This window comes from Bemisia tabaci, chromosome 5, assembly GCF_918797505.1.
Source record: "Bemisia tabaci chromosome 5, PGI_BMITA_v3".
NCBI classification, from domain to species: Eukaryota; Metazoa; Arthropoda; class Insecta; order Hemiptera; family Aleyrodidae; genus Bemisia; species Bemisia tabaci.
This window is the reverse complement of record NC_092797.1, coordinates 39545293-39568850: the sequence shown is the minus strand read 5'-3', so window position 1 is coordinate 39568850 and position 23558 is coordinate 39545293. Positions and strand designations below refer to the sequence as shown.

Here is a 23558-nt window from a genome sequence, read left to right as displayed (position 1 = left end):
CACGTGGAGCACCATGTCTGTCGCGACGCCAACCACTTCGTCTGCGTCATCATCTTTCGTACAGGCGCGGTGATGGACGCGACGACGCGACGTGTACACGCTACCGTGTTACCGGGAGGACCGGTAATTTCAACATTTTCCGGATCGAGTTTCCCTTCAAAATTCGATTGATTTGATTCAAATCGACAGCCAGGTTTAAGTAAAACGCATAATGGGCCTGTTGCATGCAAGAGGTACAGCCGTGCGAATAGACTTTTTAGAGGTCTAATGACACGAAAATTACGATGGTCACATTAAAAAAGTCTGAAATACACTCCTTACTGCGCAATTTGCATTATTTGGAACGCGCTTTTTCAAATTTCCCGCGTCTGGGGGCAGTTTTCTAACGGAAACAATTAACGGTAACTCACGGCTATTTCCGGTCAACTAAAACTGACAACATAACCTAAAAATCGGAGCTCGTGATATCGTGAAATGAAATGTAAAGGATTGCGTTGGATATTTAAAAGTTGATCGATTTGGTTACCGCATAACGCGTATATGGACCACTATGAGAGATCACGTTGGGTTGGAAACAAACTGAAGGAAAAAATAACAACAACAACAACGACTCGGCATCTTCCGGAAATCACCGAAGCCCGCCGTTTGCTCGTTTCCGATGATTAGAAAACTGCCCCCAGACGCGGGAAATTTGAAAAAGCACGTTCCTAACAACGCTAATTGCGCAGTAAAGAGTGTATTTCAGACTTTTTTAATGTGACCATCGTAATTTTCGTGTCATTTAACCTCTAAAAAGTCTATTCGCGCGGCTGTATCTCTTGCATGCAACAGGCCCATTCATTTTATTTGTTGGAGAAAAACTAAAGAGCAGAGAGGAAAAAGAAGCCACGATGAGTCATCAGGAAAGATAAGGAGCAAAAGGAACAAATGAAGAAAAAAATACGAAAATAAAGAGAGAAATACAAAAATAGAGAGAAAAATAAAAAATACAGAGTAAAATACAAAATTAAAGAGCAAAATACAGAAATAAAGAAAAAAATAAGAAAATGAAGGGACGAATAAAAATAAGGAGAAAAAAATAAAACAATAAAAAAATAGAGAAAGTAGAGAATACTAAGGAGAAAAATACAGAGAAGAGAAGAAAAAAGAACCACTATAACGTTATCAGAAAAGCCTATCGATTGGTAATCTCGTGGATATCGTCATAAAAATTCCGAAAAGTTGGTTAGTACGCAAGTCCGTTGGTTATTCTGGTCAAATCTAGTCATTATGGTCATTAAAGGCCATTCACCATCGGATCCGTCCAATAATGACGTCATAAGAAACGTCTTGATGACTTCAATTCTAATGTCCATTGACGACGTCATCGAAATATCCATTCATGAGGTCATCGGAAAAGTCCGTGGGAGAAGCCAAAGCCATAATAACGTTTTTTGATAAGCTAATTCATCAACCTAAGTAACAGAGAGTGAGGAACCCAAAAAAATCTGCTTGAGACAAAACAGCCGTAAGTCCACATAACCCTGCGAAAGAGTTTTACTCACTGCTGTCCTTTAAAATAAAGCCCAACTGTTTCTAACTTGCAACTGAGTGACTAAGTATCAGTTTTGTTTGGAACCGATCGTATGGTGGATCCGCTCCTTGATTACATTTCGGTGTCTGTAAGTTTGACATTCGGGTGTCTGTAAGTTTGACAATCTACAAACCGCTGTGCGTTAAGCGAATTCGCGGCAGGAGACGTTCCATCAGTCTTCATTGTGTCGTTGACGTCTGAGACCCTTAATTTCATTTCTCAAGGCAAAGCATGAGAGGGAATACTTTCGTCTGATTTCAGCGTCGCGGATGTGGTCCAACAGAATATACTTAAGGGCGCGAAGCTATGTGGGATGGGCCGCGTAGAGGCCAGAGGGCGCACCCTCCGTGTAAAAAATACGCAGCAACACTTTGATGAAGTTACGATTACGATACAATAAAAATTAATACGTATTTAACCTTGGAGGAGCCATCGAAGAAGGAGCTTCTACGGAGGAAGAATAGGAGGTTTACTTTCTTGTGTCTGCGTTTAAGTCTCTGGGATTAGTACGTCCGCCTGAGTCTCGTACTGCCGTACTAAGGAAAAGCGCCGTATGAACATTCGAGAGTTGCCAAATTTCATTTGATAAAATGTTTAATCTTGAGGAAAATTATGAATATTTTTCCTTGAAATTTTCAGGAACTTTAGATCACAGCACGAACAAAATTCTCTGGAGGATCAGAAGAAAAAGTTTACCAGAGAATTCGTGTTTTATCACAAACAATTTGGCAACGCCTGAAGGTTCATACGGCGTTTTTCCTTAGCACGGCAGAATTGCGCCAGTGTTAAAGTTGTATCAGATACGAGCGAGAATGGACATCGCGGACAGCTAAAACGTTTTTTCGAAGATGTTAGGCAGCAGCTGTTCGTAGTACAACGACACCTGCTGTAGCATCCCTCCGGGCAGTTAAGTTGCTGATCTGAGTCTCGCGTCGAGTCGTCGTCGCTTTCAGATGAGTGAACCAAGCAGGGCTCGCGTTCACTTTTCAAAAGGTGATAACCCGCCCTACTTTCATTCCATCGTTATGACAGAGTTTTTATTTTTAAAACTTTTGCACTGCCAAGTGACGGATTTTTCCAATATATTCATGGTTTAACCAAAGTGTACACTGGAAAAAAAAACACATTGGATCTAGAGTCTAGACTCTTGAAAACATTGACAAGAAAAAGGACTCTTGATTCAATCAGATTTAAGCTTGAATCAAAAGGAAATCCGCTCAAATTAAGAGGCTTGGTTCTTGATTTAAGCTTAAATCTGATTGAATTAAGAGTATTTTTTCTTGTCGATGTTTTTAAGAGTCTGGACTTTGGATCAAATGTGTTTTTTTTTTTTTTTTTCCAGTGTAAGGTTACGACGACTGGGATTTCGCCATGATACAACTAGAATTCTTGTGCGAGAAACATTCGACGGTAGCCTTCCGATTAGCATGGAAATCTTCCTCGGTAAAAATGTTGCTTCGCTGAGCTCAGCCGAGTTGAACTTCGAGGGCAAAAGCGCGGGACAATGCAATGGTTTGGAGCGTTGGGATGCGCGACTGGCAATACGCCGCTCGCCTGACATAAGGACTCAACTAAACTTCGCAATGAGCCCCGTACTCCATTAAACTCGATGCTTTCCCGGGCTCATCCGAGTGCAGGTACGCCCTTTCGTCGGTCAATCGACGAATAAGTAAACTGTAAACTCGGATCGAGATCCGAAGCGTTATCGAGCCTGAAAACCTTCCCCGTTCCAGACTTGGGCGATCATTACTCCTACCTCCCCGGCCCCCGCCCCCCGACCCCTCCCCCGCATGCGCGGCTATGTTATTTAGACGGGCAAGGAAAAGTGGGTGTGTCTATTTCAAGTTAGTAGAAATAACATGGAAGCTGGTTAGCATAGCTCCGGCCCTAACAAGCCCAGAGCTGTCAAATCAAGGAACAGCGCTCTGTATAAACAAGGCTCCTTTTATCGGTGTTGTCGCATTGAACGGGGAATGTGTGGTTTCCCTGGAAACTGCGTGGGCTGGATTCAGTGGCGTGGCGTACTTTGCGATGTATCGATTAATCGGCCATTTAAAACTACGGAAAAGTATCGATTAACAGGGTGTTCGCAGCGAACACCTTAATAATCGATTATTTACAACAGCTTCAAATGGGGAAATATCGATAGATCGCTAAGCACGCCACGCCACTGGCTGGATTGCTTGTTATTCTTATACTCGTCAAAATAAAAAATGACGTAGGTCGATCCCGATGTAAATCTAAATCTGACCGTATGATTGACATATTTTGAGGGGATTCGTTGATCTCGGAATGAAAATCGGAATGAAAGAGCTGATTGCGGGGTTCATCACTTTTATACAGTCTTCGATTCCCTACTTTTTCTCTTGTTTGTGTTTTTTCAAAGTGTTTCGTGGGTCATAAAAGAAGAGAGAAAGGGCAGAATTCAGTGATGTAGTCATTTAAACGATTAAAACAACATTTCCAGCAGTATTAATATTTATACCGTGCGATATTAAAATCTACCAAGTTTTTCAGTTTTTTTCTTTCTATTCAAAATCCCCGGTGTTCTCTCTAGTTTTCTTATTCCCGTCACTAAAAACCCTGCAATTGTTTTTACACTCGGTAACCATTTTTATTGCTTCGTCTCGGTGATTCAATCGATCCGTTTGAAATGAAGCAAATCAATCGATGAAAATTCGGAATAAGTGCAAAATGAGAAATGTAAAAAAAAAAGCCAAAAGAAATGTGGAATGGACCGAGTATACCTATGTATACGACGAAAACTTACTAACAAGAAATTATGAAAGAGAGAAAGAGGGGGGGAGAAGGCTCAATAGTATTTTCTAATTCATATTGTTAAATCAGTGAATGTGCTATAAACTGCAGATGAAACTGAAAGAAGAGGTAGAGAAAAGGAAAACTGAAAGAAATTAAATACTCTCCATAGAGAGATAATTTCTCGATGAGTTTCGTGGCATAAATTCTAATTCCAATTATCGACCAATGTGCCCTCTGTTCGGAAAATCAAATATTAGTGTAGGAGACTTGGCAACAAGTCGCTAAATGTACTCTTTCCTCTACTCTTCTTCGCCTGGTCCCCGAGATGAACTGAACTAGCGTCAACTGTAATCACAAACAGACTGGGCAAACATTCACTCTTGCGTTTCCTGTCTTCAAATTATTTCAGAACATTCAAATAAAAGCACCGTTTGTTTGATTTGGCCCCGTGTTGGTTTAGGAAACCTCGACTCCAGCGTTTAGTCGTTTACCACGTTAGCGGGGCTGTAAACGGCTTGCTAATTACCCGGCTAACAAATGCCACCTGCCCATTTTCGGGCCGTGTTGCATGACGCGGTCCGACAGTCGTGGGTTCCCGGTTACGGCCGCGGAAAAAATATAAAAAAATCGACCGGTGTGGCAACAGAGGTGCGTACCCACGCTCCCGGCCAAAGTAAATAATTACTAAATTACAGGTATGCCTAGCGCCGCTCATTTGGGAACTAGGACTTTGTTTTTTGCCACAGCCTTAATCTTTCAACGCAAATTTGTAATTCTGGAAATAACTTCATCATTTCGGTTCTCGTCCTCTTGTGGGGGTTTGCTTTCGATACACGGGTACAATTACTGCGCGGAAATAATTATACAGCCGTTATTGAGAAAATGTATGGATTAATTGGTTAATGGATCAGAGTGAAGTGAGTCGAATAATCCGCGTATTTTCAAGTAATGAAAAAGACAAAATAAGGCCTCCATTCTTGGACCTCATGTCGCTTTGACGTGGGAGGATGCATCTTAAACTGGAATTACCAGAGCGCCTTCCGTTTTTTTAAATGCAACACGCGTGTCCATAGAGTACGAATAGTTGTATTAATCAAGGCGTTAATATCAACATCATTAAAAGCGTTGAGATATTAGCACGAGAAGTCCCGCTCTGTCTTATTCTACCTGAAAGTATTTTGAGAAATTACGTTAAAAAATGCTGTCCATCGAAAAATGCTAAAATTTAGAAGTCCTTCGGCTTAGGAAAAAAAAGAGAAAAAAAAGAAGAGGAAAAAAACACTTCAATCAACCTTCTTTTACTTTCTGGAGCACGAACGCAGCAATTAATGTTCAGGCTCTTTATTGCCGATTTAACTGCTCTATCATGCTTAGCTCCTTCAAGCTCAAAGTTTAGAACTGTCTATATACCATTATTCTTGCTTCAAATTTGTGTGCAGTTTGGAATTAAAAAAATCAGCATAGTTGGAACCGGTCAAGAATAGACACATTGAACAATTCAAGTAATAGTCACAGCGTGGCGTGCTTTGCGATATATATATTGATCTGCCATTTAAACCTATGGCAGAGGATCGATTAACAGGGTGCTCGCAGCGAACACCTTGATGATAGATTCTTTACCATAGCTTCAAATGGAGAAATATCGATGATCGATAGTCGCCACTGATAGTCAAGAGCACTCTAGAGAGCAGACTCGATACATCTCGCTGTACGAATAGATCTGATAAAAAGTCGTCAGTTAGAGGCGCTCCCTCGTCAAAAGCGAGAAGCAGGCGTTGATGCAAAATCGGGCACGGGGGGGAGGGGGGCGGGAGGGGTTGCAGACGAAAACCAGAGCTGGAGCGACTGCACGAAAGCGGACGAGGGGGAGGAGGGTGGAATCTGAAAGGAAAACGGGAAGCAGGAAGGTGTTAAAGTATGCGTTAATCTGACAGGTTGATTTAAGCCTCGCTAAAAGGGGATTTCGTGCGTCCCGGACGCGCAGCGCGGGGTTGTTCCCGCTTTGTGACAAATCTGCGAGATCTCGAGGGATGAGGCGAGGGGTGGCAGGGGGGCGCGCCAACCGGTTTGGCGGGATCCGGGCGGAACACAGGCGGCCGACTTCGTAGCCCTGGTCGGACTGACTGGAGTCTTTCGGACGTGAGTCTTCGGTTTACATTGGAGCCGACGAAAAATAGAGGGAGAATGGTGGAAAAAAGATAACAGAAGCCCGCAGATGAATAGCAAAAGAGAAGGAAGGAGGAGAGGAAAATGGGAAGAGGAAGACGAGGAAAAGAGGAGGAAGACGGAGAGGGAATACGGGAGGAAAAATTGGACCGCGTTAAACAGAAAGGAACCAAGCCACATCAGCTATTGCCAAATTTAATCTGGCAAGTTAATTTTTTCCATGAAAACGGTTGTGTAGATTTTCGTGCAAATTTCAGTGAAAATTCTCCATAGTTTCAAGCGAATTCCTTAAAAATTTCAAAGGAATCCGCACAAACGATCTCTCGTAAAAAATTAAATTGCCCAGTTAAATTTGGCAATAGCTGATGTGGCTTGGTTTCTTTCTGTTAAACTTGGTCCAATTGTAGGTATGATTATGACTAAAAAGAAGCTTCCCTTAAAATTTACAAAGTTTTTCGTTCTTTTAACCAAACGGTTTCAAATTAATAGCATTTTTTAATTTAATTTTTTAAACGACACTCAGGTGAAGTAAGACGGGGCGGGATGTCTCTATGCGAGTATCGCAACGCACTCAATGATGTAAATAATAACGCCTTGATTAATACAACTATTCGTACTCTATGGATACGCGTGTTGCATAGGAAAAAATGGAAGGCGCTCCAGTGATTCTAGTCCATGATGCATGATATGGCACGCAGCGGATGGCAGCGGAGTGTGGCGCACCGCACCGTGCTGCGCCGTTACGAATATTTTGCAAGATGAAATTCTGAAATACAAAATAAGATAAGAGGACAGGAAGATATATTTTTACACCATTTTTATATCATGATATTATATCCCACCGCCGAACGGAGTTGCGACAGCGTACTTCGCGTCGCTACGAGCACTACTTCAACGGCTAGAGCTAGAGTTACCCAAGCGCCTTCGATTTTTAGCAAGCAACACGGACATCCATCGAGCACGAATAGTTGCATGAAGGCGTTATTACCGATATCATTGCCCTACGCTTCAATACTGAAGCATTAAGAAAAAACGCGGTTTGGGCACTGCCGAATTTCCTCCGATTACTTATGAATTTCGTAGAAAACTTGTACGCTCTTGTTTTTCAAATCTTTTGAGACTTTTCTTCGCGATTCAATCTGACGATTCTGTCCTCCTCACTGGAAAAAAACACATTGGATCTAGAGTCCAGACTCTTGAAAACATCGACAAGAAAAAATACTATTGATTCAATCAGATTTAAGCTTAAATCAAAAGGAAACCCGCTCAAATTAAGAGGCTTGGTTCTTGATTTAAGCAAAAATCTGATTGAATCAAGAGTATTTTTTCTTGTCGATGTTTGTAAGAGTCTGGACTCTAGATCCAATGTGTTTTTTTCCAGTGCTTTTCTCCTCTTCTTGATTTCCTCCTCTTTCTTCTCCTCACCTCATTCCGCTTCTCCTCTTCTTCCTTCCCTGTTATTCTTCTCCATCTTCATCCGCTTCTCTTTCCCTCGATTCCTCACGCATCCCCTCTATCACGCATAATACGCCCGCAAACCCGAGTCTGTCGGACTGGGGGTCGGCCTGTATGGATGGGAGCTCCATCCTGGATGAAGATGTGCGAGGGCACTGTGCGAGGAAGTGACATACAGACGGTGGTGGAATTGACCGATGACCGCTGGCTGTCGCCGGGGCGGGCGGGGGAGCGCTGACCACTGTCCGTTAATCCCAGACGAGTGTGAGTGGCATCTGATGCTGGTCCGCTTGTCAGTGTGTAGTCGGCCTTGTCGGTCCGAGGAAAGTGACGCCCGGCGCGAACGCAATAGCAATGGAATGACCCGTCGCGGCGCTGCCGATGCTTTCCATACGTTACCGATCTCTACTCGTAATTATACATACAATTATAATTTTATATATAATTAGATCGTCGTTAACTAAGTAATTAACTAACTAACTAATTTTAAATAAAATTATAATTTTATATATAATTATTGTCTTAAAATTATACTAACTAACTAACTAGTTAGTTAGTTAAAGAGCCGTCACCAAATCCGACGTTCTCTGACGAGAGAGTATGACTATATTTCAAGAGTCAGAAATCGTAGTATTCCTTGCCGCAAAATGCAGTCAAATTTTCTTTGACAGTCACGAGTGGTCACTCTTTGAAGTACAGTGGGCACGAGATACTATAGAGAACACTTTTCCACAAAAAATTGAGGCTGCTTCGATAAATTGTCATCGAAAAATTAAATCAATTGATTAGGACAAGGCTTCGGTGCATCGGTAACATGAGTACAGAGAGCAAAACTGGATTTTTCGAGGCTAATTTTAAAGTTGCCTAGCTTTTTACGCTAATGATAAGAATGATTCGCTTAACTAAAGAAATGACAAAACAGTTTATTTGATTATTGGTAAAAATATCTGATGATTGTAAAGTAGGTGCGGATTGCAAGAAATGATCATTTGGGGGAAACTACGAGTTAAAGCGGGTGGTTTATACTGCCGTCCTAAGGAAAAACGGTGTATGAACCTTCAGGCGTTGCCAAATTACCATTTATAAAATATGCGCGAATTTCTTGCTGAACTCATAAATATTTATCTTCAATTTTTCAGATAATTTTGTACGCAATTTTACCGAAAGTTCCTGAAAAGTTCAAGGAAGAATATCCATATCCTTCCTCGAGAACAAACATTTTACTAAAGGAAATTGACAACTCTCGAATGTTCATACGACGTTCTTCCTTAGCACGGCAGTATAAGAAGCGTCTGGTTTTACTACCACTTGTTTACTTGAGTAAGAAAGCGAGAACACTGTTGGCAACGTAGAGGGTTCCTGAAAGGAGAGACCAGAGGTGCTTGGGTTGTTGTTGGAAGCTTCGAAAACGGTATAATTCGCCAGGTTGTTTTACAATGATCGAGCCGAGCTTCTGTAATCGGCTGTACGTGGTTGTCGTGGTGGCCGCGTAAGTATGTCACCCAGAACATCTGGGCAGCTTGCAACTTATGGATTCCATCGGGTATCAATCACTCTTTTTCTCCCATTACACAATCCCTCTTTCCTTCATCCTCCTAGCAGCTCGTAAATTACCAACTATAGGGTTCCTATCCCGTTTCAAGTATTGTGTTCTCACGCGATGAGCTCTTCGTATGGTAGGTTCGGGAGTTTCATCGCCGACAGGGTAGCCACCGAATATATGAAATGAAATTCCCTGACATTTCACTGTTTTCCCTGACAAATTTTGTGAAATTCCCTGACAATTGAAAACATGCCGGATGGTTAAAAAGACACAATTAGAAATAGTTTTCGGGCAAAATTTGTTGTTCGAAACGTCAAAACCATTCTAGAAAACAAATAAAGGCGACTAAAGAATTTTCCCCTAACATTTTCGTCATTTTCCCTGACATTTCGAGGTTTTCCCTGACTTGAAAAAAGTTCCTGACATTTCCCGGTATTCCCTGACTGTGGCAACCCTGCGTCGATATACGTATCAATTTCAAATCACCACCCCTATGCGTGTATGACTCCGTAAATCCATCAGATTTGACAGTACAAAAAAGTACAGCGGAACACACTCAGATCCACCAAGTTTAAATTCCCGAACATTAAGTTTTGTTATTGAGTTTGCTCTCATTCCCTCACGCCACTTCGTCATCTCTCCGATTCGTTCCCGGTGAACAACCTCGGATCCTGGCGTACCATCATATTTTACGGAGACCCTCTCTCTCCACGAGAACAGGCTCGGCGTTACGAAGCAATCAAGCTTTTGAAAACCGATTCATATGCTACGGGGCACCGTACGAAACCTGTCAAACCGTTTAACGACCCGAGCCCCGCTCTTTTAATCCTATTTCATTCCGATTGTTTCGCTTCTTCAATAAAATATATGAATGCACGGCGAGGCCCGCGGAGGATATTCAAAAAGGATGAGGGTTATGATTCACAGTTCAAACAAAACGACAGCGAATAGGATTTGGTTTCAGTGGGTACCTGCCTCATCCTTGCGGCTTTGTACCGAAATTTGGTGAACGTGCGGCGAAGAGAACACTTGAAAGGTATTACTTCATGCTGATTCCGAAAATACGCACGCGGTCAGTTATATTCAACGTCAGCCGATTGCTGGATCAAATTACTCAATGAGGACGATTGTATTTGGTTTTTCTGACAATGAGTTCTTCCTACAATGATGTGCGAGATATCGACCGATTGTTATAGGTTCCGTGCGTCTACAGGATTTAAGTTTGTCGTCTAATAAAAACTTACGAGCAAAAACGAAGATGCACGAGTGTAAGATGTAATTTCGTTACTTCACGTTGATTCAGTCCCTTCTCATACCATAATAAAACAAAAATTCGTCGTTGTGCTGATTTTTACGCCTCATCTCCTAAATTTACATTTGGTTTCGAAGGTTCACTGAACTAAAAAATAATCGTAAACTACATTTCAAAGTTGCAAAATTTCTCCTCGCAAACTGTATACTACTAGAAGGCTGATGAGAATTTCAGACTGAGAACTTTACCGATTTTCCGATTCCAAGCTATAATTTCCAAAATTTTAGGACGAAATCGAACATTCACATTCTTGATGCCGTATGAGTTATTTTGGAAGCCTTGGAATGGAGTTACGTTCCTTCGTCTTGGAGGGGCCCAGCGGGGCGATTATTGAAACTGATAGACAAAGCGATAGACAAAGATGACATAGGAGGTATAAAGCAATTCTATTGGTTGAAATGGGTGGTTCTCATCGACTAAGGGGGGAAATGATAGACTAACTGTCGGGTTTCTCGTGGGTTGCCGTTACTTAGTCGATTACCTACCTCCTTTGTCCATTGCAACAACCCGTTTCCACCAATAGGATCCCTCCAAATCCCTTTTGTCGTCTTTGTCTATCGCTTTATCTATCAGTTTCAATAATCGGTCCGCTGGTAAAAATTGGCGATAGGAGCTGCGTTTCAAAATACCATAGGAATTCTTATAGCCGACTGAAGGAGGCGATAGAAAATCATATAGCTGGCTGTAGGAAGTGGAAAATATCATACGGCCGGGCTACACGAAGCGATAAAAAATTACATATATACAGCCGGGCTATAGTTCCTATCGCCGGGCTTTACATTTTATCGCCTGGCTGTTGCTTTTCCGCCATTGGCTATAAAAGGTTATGAGAAATTGTGTAGAAATTCGTGTGCTTTGTAAATCCTTAAGTTTGTACGGAATCACCTTGATATTTACAAAACGCAAAATATATTTTCCTTTACTACATATTATTTTTCATTAATTAAAAAGAGAATAATCCATACAGAGAGTGCAAACATTTCAAAGTCACGAGTTGAAAAACGCTGACTCCACGAGATTGAATATTAGAGTCTAACACAAAGCGGAGCGGCGGCGCACTGGCGCCTACAAACCTAACAGGGATACTTTACGCATTGCGCAATGCGTGAAGTATCCCTGTTAGGTTTGTAGGCGCCAATGCGCGTTTCGCGCTGGCTGCCCGCCCGCCGCTCCGCGCCGCGGCGTGAAGCAACTATTTCACACCGGAGGTATTGCACAGTATCATACGAAATTGACATATTAGGAATGGCAGGCATCGGCATCCTTCAAAAGTACGGAGCTTTCCTCGCAAAATAAATCAAGGTACTACGGCCCAAAAAGAGAGCGGTAGTCCAAAAAGTCACCAAGTCCTAGCATCCGTAATTAGGAACGTTTAGCATACACTTTATCGCCAGGCCGTTGCTTAATCGCCATTGGCTATAAAAGGCTATAAGAAATTGTGTTGCCGGCTATGGAAGCTATTGGAAATCTTACAGCCGGCTTTAGGTCTATAGTATTTTGGAACACACATTCTACTGCCAAATTTTACGAGGGGGACGATAAGTTCAGAAAACTCAGAATACAAATGCATGACGGCTGAATCTGTTGGAACGAAATCACACCGACTCGGAAACTTAAAAAAGCCCAATCTTCAGAAAATCCATTGAAGATGACTTATCTATGTAATTTGGGTCTTTAAAATATCCTAAAAGAATTGTCCGTTGGCACCAAAAAGCTTCAGCTTAAACCAACTCCCTCTACTACTGCGCAGTATTTGGCGTCTCTTGAACATTTTCATTTTCCGCGGTTGGTGTATTTTCATTCTCATGGATTCATCAAAATTGCTGAAATATGCTTTAACTTACCGGTTTCGAGGCCTGGTTCTGCCACCTGAACTGAAGACTTGGGATCTCCGCCGGCACAGGGACGACAAACTGGAGGGCGTAGTCGTTCATTATCCCATTTTCCACGTAGTACAGTTTCGTCTGGAGCCCTGTAACATAAAACCACGATCCGTGAAAACATGACCGGGGACTATTTCGCAGGAGCAAAAAACGTGAGCACCTCACCGGCGCCGGTAAAAATTAAAACGAATCCTGCGAAGCGGAATGATCGATCGATTTCGATAGCGGTTCGATGTATCGTTCGGTTCAAAACAATAGAACATAACCTCAAACAAAACTTTCAGGATTTCAGTCGGAAAAGCTGAAAATGAGAAAATTCCCAACTATTTCACCTTGCGATGCCATTTAGTACTCATAAGAATACAAAAATCTATCAGAAAAACCCCGTTTCCTCAGATTACTCGATTGACTTTTGAGGCTATGTTTACATGTTGAACCAATCGATATCGATACAATCTCACCCATTCGATGTATCGAAAACGATCTATTCCGTTGCAAGGTAAAGTTCTCTGCATACTGCGCTTGCGCGGGCTTCGTTAATTAGCTGAAAAATACAAGGTGGATTTCAGTAGCGCGGAGGAAGAAGAATCTCGAGGATTCTGGAGCCTGGAAACAAAGGGAAGCGGTATTCATTACAGGTGCGCATGCGCGGCCGGACCAAAGCAAAGCGAGGGAAAATAAAATATGATCTAGTTAGAGAGGCGAGCGTTCGCAGGTACACGTTCGAGCGGGAAGATGGCGATTAGCCTGAATTACAAGCGCCCGGAACAATATGATATTTTCTTCTTGCTTTTGTCCTCCTCCGTTTGTTTTAGCCTCGTCCGGGGCTCCCCGCGGATAAATAAGGTCCGGCGGGCGGCGGCACAGCGCTGCGCCGACGCAAATGTATGCAAATACATTCCAACATGCTTCTGTTTCGATTCTCCGTGCAAAATGCTCGCAGATCTTCGATTGGCGGGATGGTTGCGCTTTGCCCTGTTGTCGCTTAAGCCAAGTATAGGTACAAATTTTTACGCATTCTTCTTTTACGAGTGCTCTAGATCTAACCTCAAAGTTACCGACATGTCCGTACTCTCCTCATACAGGTATTCCAATGGCAGTGTTTCCAGTCCATGGTGGTTAAAAGTTCCGGGATTCGGAACTATCATTGTTCCAATTTCTCCCAACTCATAACCGTCAAAAGTTCCGGGATTCTTTTTAAAGTTTATTCAAAAGTTCCAAGAAAGTTCCGAAAAATGCAAAACATCCGGAACATTTCGGGATTCTTAAAAGTTCCGGGAAAATTTCGGGAGATTCTCAAAAATTCCGAAATTTGGACCTTGTTTCGGGAAATGGGGGCACGTACTGTCTAATCGAGACCTTGTCGACCTGCTGATGAGTGGCCGCCATCCCGCAGGTCCAGGGTGTCTACTAAAACAGGCGGGCTAAAAATCAGTACTTTTACAGTACATTCCCGAAAAATTCAGTGCCTCCTCAATAAAAAAATTCAGTGCTTTTTCAGTACCTCTATTTGGCGAAATCCGAAAAATTTCAAAAATTTGAATTTCTCGCTCGAACTGAGACAAAAATGACCAAAAAATGAAAAAAAATTCCGGACCTTTTGCGGAATTTCCGCACTTGGTCAGTACTTCCAGACCCCCCTTAAAAAATCAGTACTATTTCCGGACTTCCCGAACTTGTAGACACCCTGCCTCAAGGTCTCTCCCGAGGGGAATTTTTCCGGTTTCGGATGTTGCATCACTGGACAGCACGGCGGCGCGGAGCGGGAATCCGGGCGCACGTCACGGCCTCACGGCGCGGGCCGATGCAAATACGAAAACTACAAAATACCAGATGCCAGATTAATAGCCGCGGCGGCACCGAACAATGGCCCCGCTCCGCTCTTGCTCTGCACCCTGCACCAGCACCGGCCCTCGACGCGCTGGATGCTCCGCCGTGCTGGATCCCGATGGTGACCGCGGGATGCAAACGATCTCTCCGACATAAATATCGGAGCTAAGTATCTGCGATACCCCCCCCCCCTCCCCCGGGGGGGGGAGGGGGGAGGGGCGGCGCGGCGCAGGGACTGAAAAGTCGAGGACAGGTACCCGCGACTGCGCCCGGTCCCGGTCATCGCCCGCCTCGCGTGGCTTCCAGTATGAAGCGACGTTGCCGTTTACGGGTTTGGCGAATTCCCGCCAAAAAAACCAGAACAAAAACAAAATTTAAGGTTAATGCTCAGAGACAAAATGCTATGTGTTGTCCCCAGCGACAAGAGACCCTCCGCTGCGAGCCATTGGAGATGTTGCATGTGTGAGGGATTTGCGATTTGACAATTGATTCGTAGGTAAAAGTTCGCGAGAAACACGATGGTGCCACTGGTTTTCTCTGAAATCATCTTCTAAGTCCAAAAAAAGCTCTCAAGATGAGGCCAAAATGCAGGTGATATCCCACGTTATCCTGAGAGTCCACGTCTACATCAAGACAAACTCTCCGTGCAAAGATTAGGGAGCAAATACATTAGCAGTGATGCTGTGTTTTCAGTTTTCGAGTCCCCAAATAAAGTGGCAGCCCTGTCAATGTATTTGCTCCCTATCTTTGCATGGAGAGTTTGTTTTGATGTAGAGGTGGACTCTCAAGGTAGGGTGGGATATCTCCTCCATTTTGGCCTCAACTTGAGAATTTTTTTTGAGCTTGGGAGTTGATTTCAGAGAAAACCAGTGGCACCATCGTGTTTCTCACGAACTTTTACATAGAAACCAACAGTCAAATCGCAAATTCCTCACACATGCAACATCTCCATTTTTGAAACCGATTCACAAAGACCACAAAAGGGATTTGGAGGGATCCTAGCGGTGGAAGCGCGGTGAGGTCGATGGACATTGGACATAGGAGGTAGATAATAGACTAACCCACGGCAACTCACGAAAGACCCGACAGTTAGTGCATCAATTACTCCCTTAGTCTATAAGAACCACCCATTTCAACTAATAGGCTCGCTCCAAACTCCCTATGTCTTCCCTGGCTATAGCTTTGTCTATCAATTCCAATAATCATCATCAGCCCGCTGGTATGGTATGGATGGTCAACATCAATATTTCCCCATTTTAGGCTGAAGCAAAGAATCGATTATTGAAGGGTTCGTTGCAAACACTCTTTTCATCGATCCTTTTTCCATAGGTTTAAATGGCAGATAAATCGATGAATCGTAAAGCACGCCACGCCGCTAGTGCACTCCGAACCGATGAGGCAACGAGGAATTCCTTCCGACTCTCCGAGCCCGGCAACAGCGGACACTTTCTTCTCTAGCGACGTCTGCGTCTGCGTCTGTGCCGTACGTTGATTGACAATTTGCGGGGAGAAACCCGGTCACTATCGTTCATTCAGTTCTTCGGCCACGGTCGACGGGGGGCGGGGGCGGGCGGGGGCCGACGGGGCCGCGGAGGGACAGCCTTGAGTGGGGAGCTTTTATCCGCGCAAAGTCACTGCACCCGTTCCCGATTGACGAGCCTTAACGGGTGTCACGATCGCTCTCAGCTGATCCCGCGGAAGGGGAACGCGGGACGCCGGTTCATTGAGTCACTCCGTCGAGAAACTCAATTCGCGATGGACCACGTGGAAAAAATAGCTCCATTAATAAGCGAATTTTATGTAGAGGTTCGGTAGTATTTTTGTGCCCGAACCTCCGAACCGCCATTCTATTTGAGTTCGGAACTTCCGATTCGGTGACTGACGAATTGCAACGTTGGTGCGTGATTTTCGTACCACCTAGAGTCACTTTATACTGAGAGTCAAGACAATGTGAATCCATTTCTGATTGGTTACCGTATTTTAGGCCTTCACAGTGTCACAAACGGAATAAAGATTACATTTTCACCGATTGCATAGATTATAATCTGGAATGGACCAGGGAATTACGGGTTCGGAAAGGAACAAACGGAATGAGAGAAGGAACGGAGAAAGGAATTTGAGAATGGGCCGATCAAAGATTACAAAAACGCGTTCGATTTCTGTAATCTTTATTCCCGTTTGTGACTCCATGAGGGGTCGTTGTCTTGACTCTCAGTATAAAAAGACTCTAGTACCACCTCGGTGAGGGTTTCTTGGTATCAAAGAGACTTGGCTATTTCATCTCTCCCTTTCATAATACTTACAAAACTACATAAAATAGTCACTTATAATGATCGATTCTAGGTGAGGCAGCTTGTCTCGATTTTTTTAATAGATTTAAATGAAGGAAAAACCGCGTTGCCAGTTTGTGAGAATCACCGCTGCATTTTCTGACTCGCTCCGACGCGAACTCGCAACGTCGCGCGTGCGCCTGATTAATGATGACCCCGTGGGGTGGGGAGGGGGCTCGAATTTCGGTCCGAAAATAAACAATCACGATATAAATTCGGGAGATTTATTTAATCGCTCGAGAGGTTTCCTGGACAGGGAACACGAAACAAAAAATAAACCGGTTCAGCGGGGGAACACGGCCACATGTTGCGGGACACATAATATCGTATTGGATGTACTGACCTCGGAGGGGGATCGGGTTTGGACGGACCCCGCTCGGAAATTTCTGGAGGGAGAGTTGTTGCGTCCGGTGTCTTTTGAGCTTGGAGGAAAAAACACGGGGCTGGTGCACTTGGTACCTCTCCGCCCTCCTTCTTCTCGAGGCCTAAACTATCATTTTTCTTTGGGGTTGAGATGATTATCGGGACAGGTTGCGCGGCCTTCCATGTCAAAATGTTTCGACTTCGTGGGGTGCTTGCGAAATAAACCGCAAAACCCAGAGATATAAGATACGCGCTCTAAGTTGTCATAAATATTACGAGGATAAGAAACACGGCGTATGCATTACACATAATTTTTAGTTAAATTATGATTCTCGTTTGTATTCCACTGGATTGTAAAATCAATAGTCCTCGCTAGCGCAAAAAAAAAAAAAAAAAAAACAATAGATGATGTAAATGGAATGAGATTAGGAAAAAGAAGAGAAAAAGAAAACATCCCCCATTCGCTGAGAAGGATGGTGTTCAGAACCTTGATAGCAGGAATGATATAAAAAGTTCATTGAGGAAATAGGCAACTATTCGACCATGACTCTGATGCTTTTGGCCTAGTCTAAAAGTTGAAGGCGCCCTGCATGGAAAATCGCTTCATGTGAGTTTTGAATCAAGTTGATACCTACGAGTGCTAACTGGAATGTATTTTGCGAATTAGGAACTACAATCTCTAGCTCAGTTTAGAAACAATGTGCGTACCATTAGTTTCCTTGGGCACATAAGGGTTTTTATGGATGAGTCAGAAATTGTAGATTCTAATTGAATCGGGACGTGCGAAAACCGCTGAGGTCCATTTTTCCAGTCTTCAGTTTTTTTGAGTTGATAATACTTTTAAAAAGTTGATACGACCATAAAAGTGATGAAAGGACTCGTTTTGGGATAAAGGTAACCCGGAGACGAGTATTAACGCCACTTTCGTGCTTGCACCGAACTCCGAAAAGTATTATCAACTCAAGAAACTGAAGACAGAAAAAATGTACATAAGCGGTTTTCGCACGTCCCGATTCAATTGAAAAATGTAGTCCAACTGTAAGACACGAAATTTTTGATGGAAATTCCACGATATTTCTCTTGCACAAAATTGAATTGTTTGTCTTTTTTTTCTGTCGTGGCGTTCAAGTCTCCAAACGTACGTCCGATCAGACTTTGAGTCAATTTTGCAACCTTGGTTCCAACATGCTTAAAATTTAAGAAAAATGCTTGACATTTAAAATAATATACAAATTACGCCATTTGTATACAAATTACGTCATTTGTATACTCGAACTTTCATTTGACCTGCACTGGGAAAAAAAAACACATTGAATCTAGAGTCCAGACTCTTGAAAACATTGACAAGAAAAAACACTCTTGATTCAATCGGATTTTTGCTTGAATCAAAACGAAATCCGCTTAAATTAAGAGGCTTGGTTCTTCATTTAAGCTAGATTCTGATTGAATCAAGAGTACTTTTTCTTGTCGATGTTTTTAAGAGTCTGGACTCTAGATCCAAAGTGTTTTTCTTTCCAGTGCATTCCACGATATCCGCACATTTGGATCCTTTTCTCACGCATGATTCCCAGAAGATTGAGTTGCACTCATCACTTTTGAAATTCGTCGTTCAGTTGCAGATGTTCCCACCATAATAGCGCATTAAGTCTCTTTGCTTTACTCACTTTACAGTTCATTATACGTGACGCCGATCCATCGGCACGAAGCGATCACCAGATGGCGACTCCGTGGAGGAAAATAATTACTTCCGGATAAGATGCATAGTAACATAGAAATCCGAGTGAATAACATTAATTTAAAGCCGAAACAAAGGAGCGGTGTGGATAATGCATTTCGGAAACGCTTATCAATCAATGCACTAATCAAGCAAGAAGGAGGAAACGGAGAAAAAGTGAGGCTACGAGAAGAAATGATGCTAACGAACCCCTCATATCGCGCCAACAAATTTACGGCAACAGAAGCGTCGTCGCCAAATTTACGGACAAATCTCGGGATTTCCTCGCGCACCTGGGGTTGAAAATAAAATCTGGCGATTATGATCAAATCTGACGTCAGGGCGCTGCAGGAAGGGACGAGGCAGGGGTGGAGTGGGGCCCTCGCTCACATAAAACAATCAACGCGTCTTAAGCCCCAAAACCTGAACCCTCTCGAGATCTCAAAAGGTTCCCTTTCTTGACAAGGTCGCGCAGATAACGTCGCTCCTCCGACGTAAGGGCGTAACTTGATTTCTACGTGACCCCTGTGCTCCGTATAACTCTATGCTTTCTAAGGCTCATGCAAAAATCTAGTTACGCCCTTACGTCAGAGGAGCGACGATAAGGGAAACAGCCAACGCCACAAATCTCTTTTCTGTCCAGCATCAGGCCGGAGCTCCAGCGACGGGGGTGAGCTTTGTTGCCAAGTTTCGGTGGAGGGAAAATATTAACGTTGAAAAAAGGGAGTGCATGGATGACTTAATTAAAGCGGTATTATTACTATTCGAAAAAATTACGCAGGGATGGCGGAGTATTCGAAAAAATTACGCAGGATTACGAAAATTACGCAAATCACATTGGGATGTGATTCGGATGGGAAAATTACGCATTAAAATTTACACAGTGACATCTTGTACGAATTATTTCGGCCCAAAAACGACTGTTCTAATGTGGGAGGGGACAATTTTGCAATTATTTATAAGAGAAGGGCCATTATTAATGCAATTTTGTAGTCAAGCGATGGCATCCTGTGGTTACAACGTCTACATGCAAACATCTTGTTAACATTATTAAAACTGCACTTAAGAATGTATCAGAACTTGTACCATTGAAATGAGGAAAATTCTCATTTACAGCTTCACACGGATTAATAAATTATATTAAAAATAAAATTGAAAAATACATGGAAGTTTCAATTGAAAAACGATGAAGTTTCGTTGAATATTATTAAAGATCCTCACTTGATTTTTGCTTCTTTTTTTTAAGGAGTGAAACTTAAGAAAACTAGATCCGGAAGTTTCCCGAATCGATATTCTATAGAGGAAGAGCAAGAAGGCGCGATACAACTATTTGAACTCCTGTGTAGCTCTCATTGCATAGTCACCTGATTGAAGGCGAAATCTGAAGCTGGCAAATTTTAATTTTTTCTAATAGACCAAATATGCGTTTACAAAATGAAAAAAATGGATCAAGATAGCTTTGCGCTTTTATGCATTGAAACTAGCGACTAAAGTTAAGCTTGAAAATTTAGGAAACTTTGAAACTACCTAAAATGAGAATATTTGGGGAAGGAACTACCAAGAGATAGAATCTACTTCTAAAATAATGATGAAACAGCCAATCGTTGTAACTTTTTTTTTTTTAAATTATGAGAAAAATAGACATCTGACAACCGAGGGCTAAGTGTCAGTTGATAGATTTAAACTCTCGACGACGAGGCGAAGCGATAAAACTGTTTGTTCTGTAGATGGCTCCGGGGAAGAAATATTAAAAAAGGTCGGCTCTGGAGAGATTGTTTCAGGAAAATCATATTTTATCTGGGCCAGAAATGAATTAACCTTTCGGCTGCTCCGACTCGGGGACCTGGTGCCTGGTGCTGGGGCGGTGAAATATTAGAAAATGATCCTGCGCTGAAGGAGTGTTGAAATGAGGAACCCGCGCCTCCGCTTGAGTATACGGTACCCCGTAGTTTTCTGAGTATACCTCGACTAAGATGAACAGTCACACCGCCATTTCTGGTTAAAGACCGTTTTACTCTGAAACTGGAGCTGACCTAGTTTGAAGGTGAACATATAGCGGGTGTGAGTAAACAGAGATATCCGACATAAAATACTCAATTCACGTCAACTTTTTTCTTTTTTTGCAAGCAGCGAATCGATTACATCTAGAACCATATTTCAGTTTTTTATTCCCGAAGAATCTCTTCTGTAGTCCTCTGAAAGTACCCAAAAGCAAAAACTTACAGTTCGATTCGATAGATCGCATGCAATATTACCTCGTGGCTAGCAAAAGTTTGTTCTTACTTTAATAGGCACACGATCGTCTAGTCTAGAATTTTTTGGACAATTATTTTAGTTTCTCGCTTCAGCACGAAAAAAGAGAAAATTATTTCACGAATCGAATAAAACTGCCAAGCTTGAGATGATTCCACCAGGAATTATGTCTCTACTCCGTGTGTTCCATGATTCTTTGATACGGAAAATTTTTGAACAATGTGTGCAAAATAGCGGCAGGTTCCATTAAACTATAGTTATTCGGATCAGTTCTATTATTTTAAAATAATGAAAAACACAGTGTCATGCACTCATGCATTACATTTCTCCGATGCATAGAGTCTTCGATCTATTTGAAAGCAGGAAAAATATAAATTTCAAACAGAATTCCGTGGAAGATTATGTTGATTTTTGTTGGCATGCTTAAAATGTCGTAAGTAGGCAAAATGCCAAGAGAAACTCTTTAAGATCCGCGACTATTTCCATTAGCTTTTGGCTGGACTAAGTCAACGAGTACAATTGAAACATCCGCCGGTGACTGCAAGTTTTCTACAAGTATAGCTTCTTAAGACTGGACTACATTTTGTAATTTGGAACTGCTATCTTTGGAATATTTAAGCTACGTGTGTCATTATCTGCTTTAGGCAGATCCTGTAAATTGCAAAATGATTATGACGCTTATTGACATTTGCAATTTATAAATTTGTAAGGAATTTATCGATCATGGAGCATGATATAAGACTATATAAGAGACACGTATTATTTAGCGTTCGAAAATTGTACGCACACAGCGGGTATGTTCCAGGTGGCTCTTCAAACTAAGTGATTACCATGTACTACACTGGGGGGAAAAAAACACATTGGATCTAGAGTCCAGACTCTTAAAAACATCGACAAGAAAAAATACTCTTGATTCAATCAGATATTTTAAGCTTAAAACAAGAGGAAATCCGCTCAAGTTAAGAGGCTTGGTTCTTGATTTAAGCAAAAATCCGATTGAATCAAGAGTATTTTTCTTGTCGAAGTTTTTAAGAGTCTGGACTCTAGATCCAATGTGTTTTTTTTCCAGTGTAGAGATTGGCACTTGCGTGATTTGGAAAATAATCGGTTCAACCGGGTAAAAGTATTTTCAGGTTGGTCTTAGTCACCGCTCTTCCTCGAAAGACATTCATTCCTCTCGAATCCACCACAAACACGCACGTATTTATATTTTCCATAGCGTTCGAAATGAAAACATAACCAATAACGTCACAGAACAAGACAAATGTGGGTGGCTGGAGGTGTCCGAGAGTCTCCTCTCCCTGCACCGAGGATCAAAGAGAAAAACATTGTATGAGCGATGCAGGCGAGCCGCAGGAGGGGGGGGGGGCACACGACGCGACATTACAATCACGAGCAGAGCCCCATAAATGTACAAATGTGACAATAACACATCCCGATACACGGGGAATAATATGGACGTATTTCTGTCAAACGGAACTATGTGCATTAAGACATGAACCCTGATACCTATAAGAATATATGCGTAACAGGGCTCACGTCATAATGCACATAGTTCCGTTTGATAGAAATAGGTCCATATGATAGTAAATAAGCTCGGCGTCCACTCCATCAATAATGCAAGAGACTCGCTCGAAAAAGGAAGGTGGACCTTTTTCGCGGCAACGGTAAATCTCTCGGATTCAAAAGCTCTGGCACTGCGTAGGCGACCCCGTGTTTGAATTGTCGGTTCCAGGGGGAGCGTCCGTGCTCGTGCTCCCCCGCAGCACGAGCCCCCCCCCCCCCCCCTCACGAAACGTAAAACATGTAATGTATGTAGCGGCATGCATATGTAGCATGTGACCAGGACATGCGTCCCTGTGTCACAATGACGGGACAGTTCCGTAATATATGCGAGCTTGGGGCGCATAGGGCATACTGCCGTGCTATGGAAAAACGCCGTATCAACATTCGAGAGTTGCCAAATTTCCCTTGATAAAATGTTTATTCTTGAGGAAAAACATGAATATTTTTCCTTGAGATTTTCAGGAACTTTAGATCAAACTACGGACAAAATTCTCTGAAAAATTGGAAGAATACTATTCGTAAGTTCACCAGGGAATTCGTGTTTTGTCAAAGATGATTTGGCAACGTCTGAATGTTCATACAGCGTTTTTCCTAAGCGTGGCAGAATATTTGGTTGAGTGCCAGCCATGGTCCGTGCTCCGTGCCCGTAACATTGCCCTACGAGTTTCCTCCGAATGATGTTCGGGCGGTTCGGTCCAAATACCCGGGTTCGTCCCGTTGATTTTGCTGCGCGGGCGTTTAAGTCTCCGAAGCAGTCAGTCTAAGCCGTTCCTCGGGGCACCGACGCCTGGCGTCGCGGCGCCGCGGGAA

At 42.7% G+C, this 23558-nt stretch overlaps 1 protein-coding gene across 1 annotated transcript in view; it reads right to left on the bottom strand.

Moving 5' to 3' along the window:
- Nucleotides 1-23558, bottom strand: part of LOC109040844 (tyrosine-protein kinase Dnt) — a 100906-nt gene that overhangs the window by 13768 nt on the left and 63580 nt on the right. Inside the window, exon 2 of the mRNA XM_072300690.1 lies at nt 12654-12781. Within this exon, the coding sequence (XP_072156791.1) occupies nt 12654-12781 (128 nt within the window). The remainder of the gene's footprint in view (nt 1-12653; nt 12782-23558) is intronic.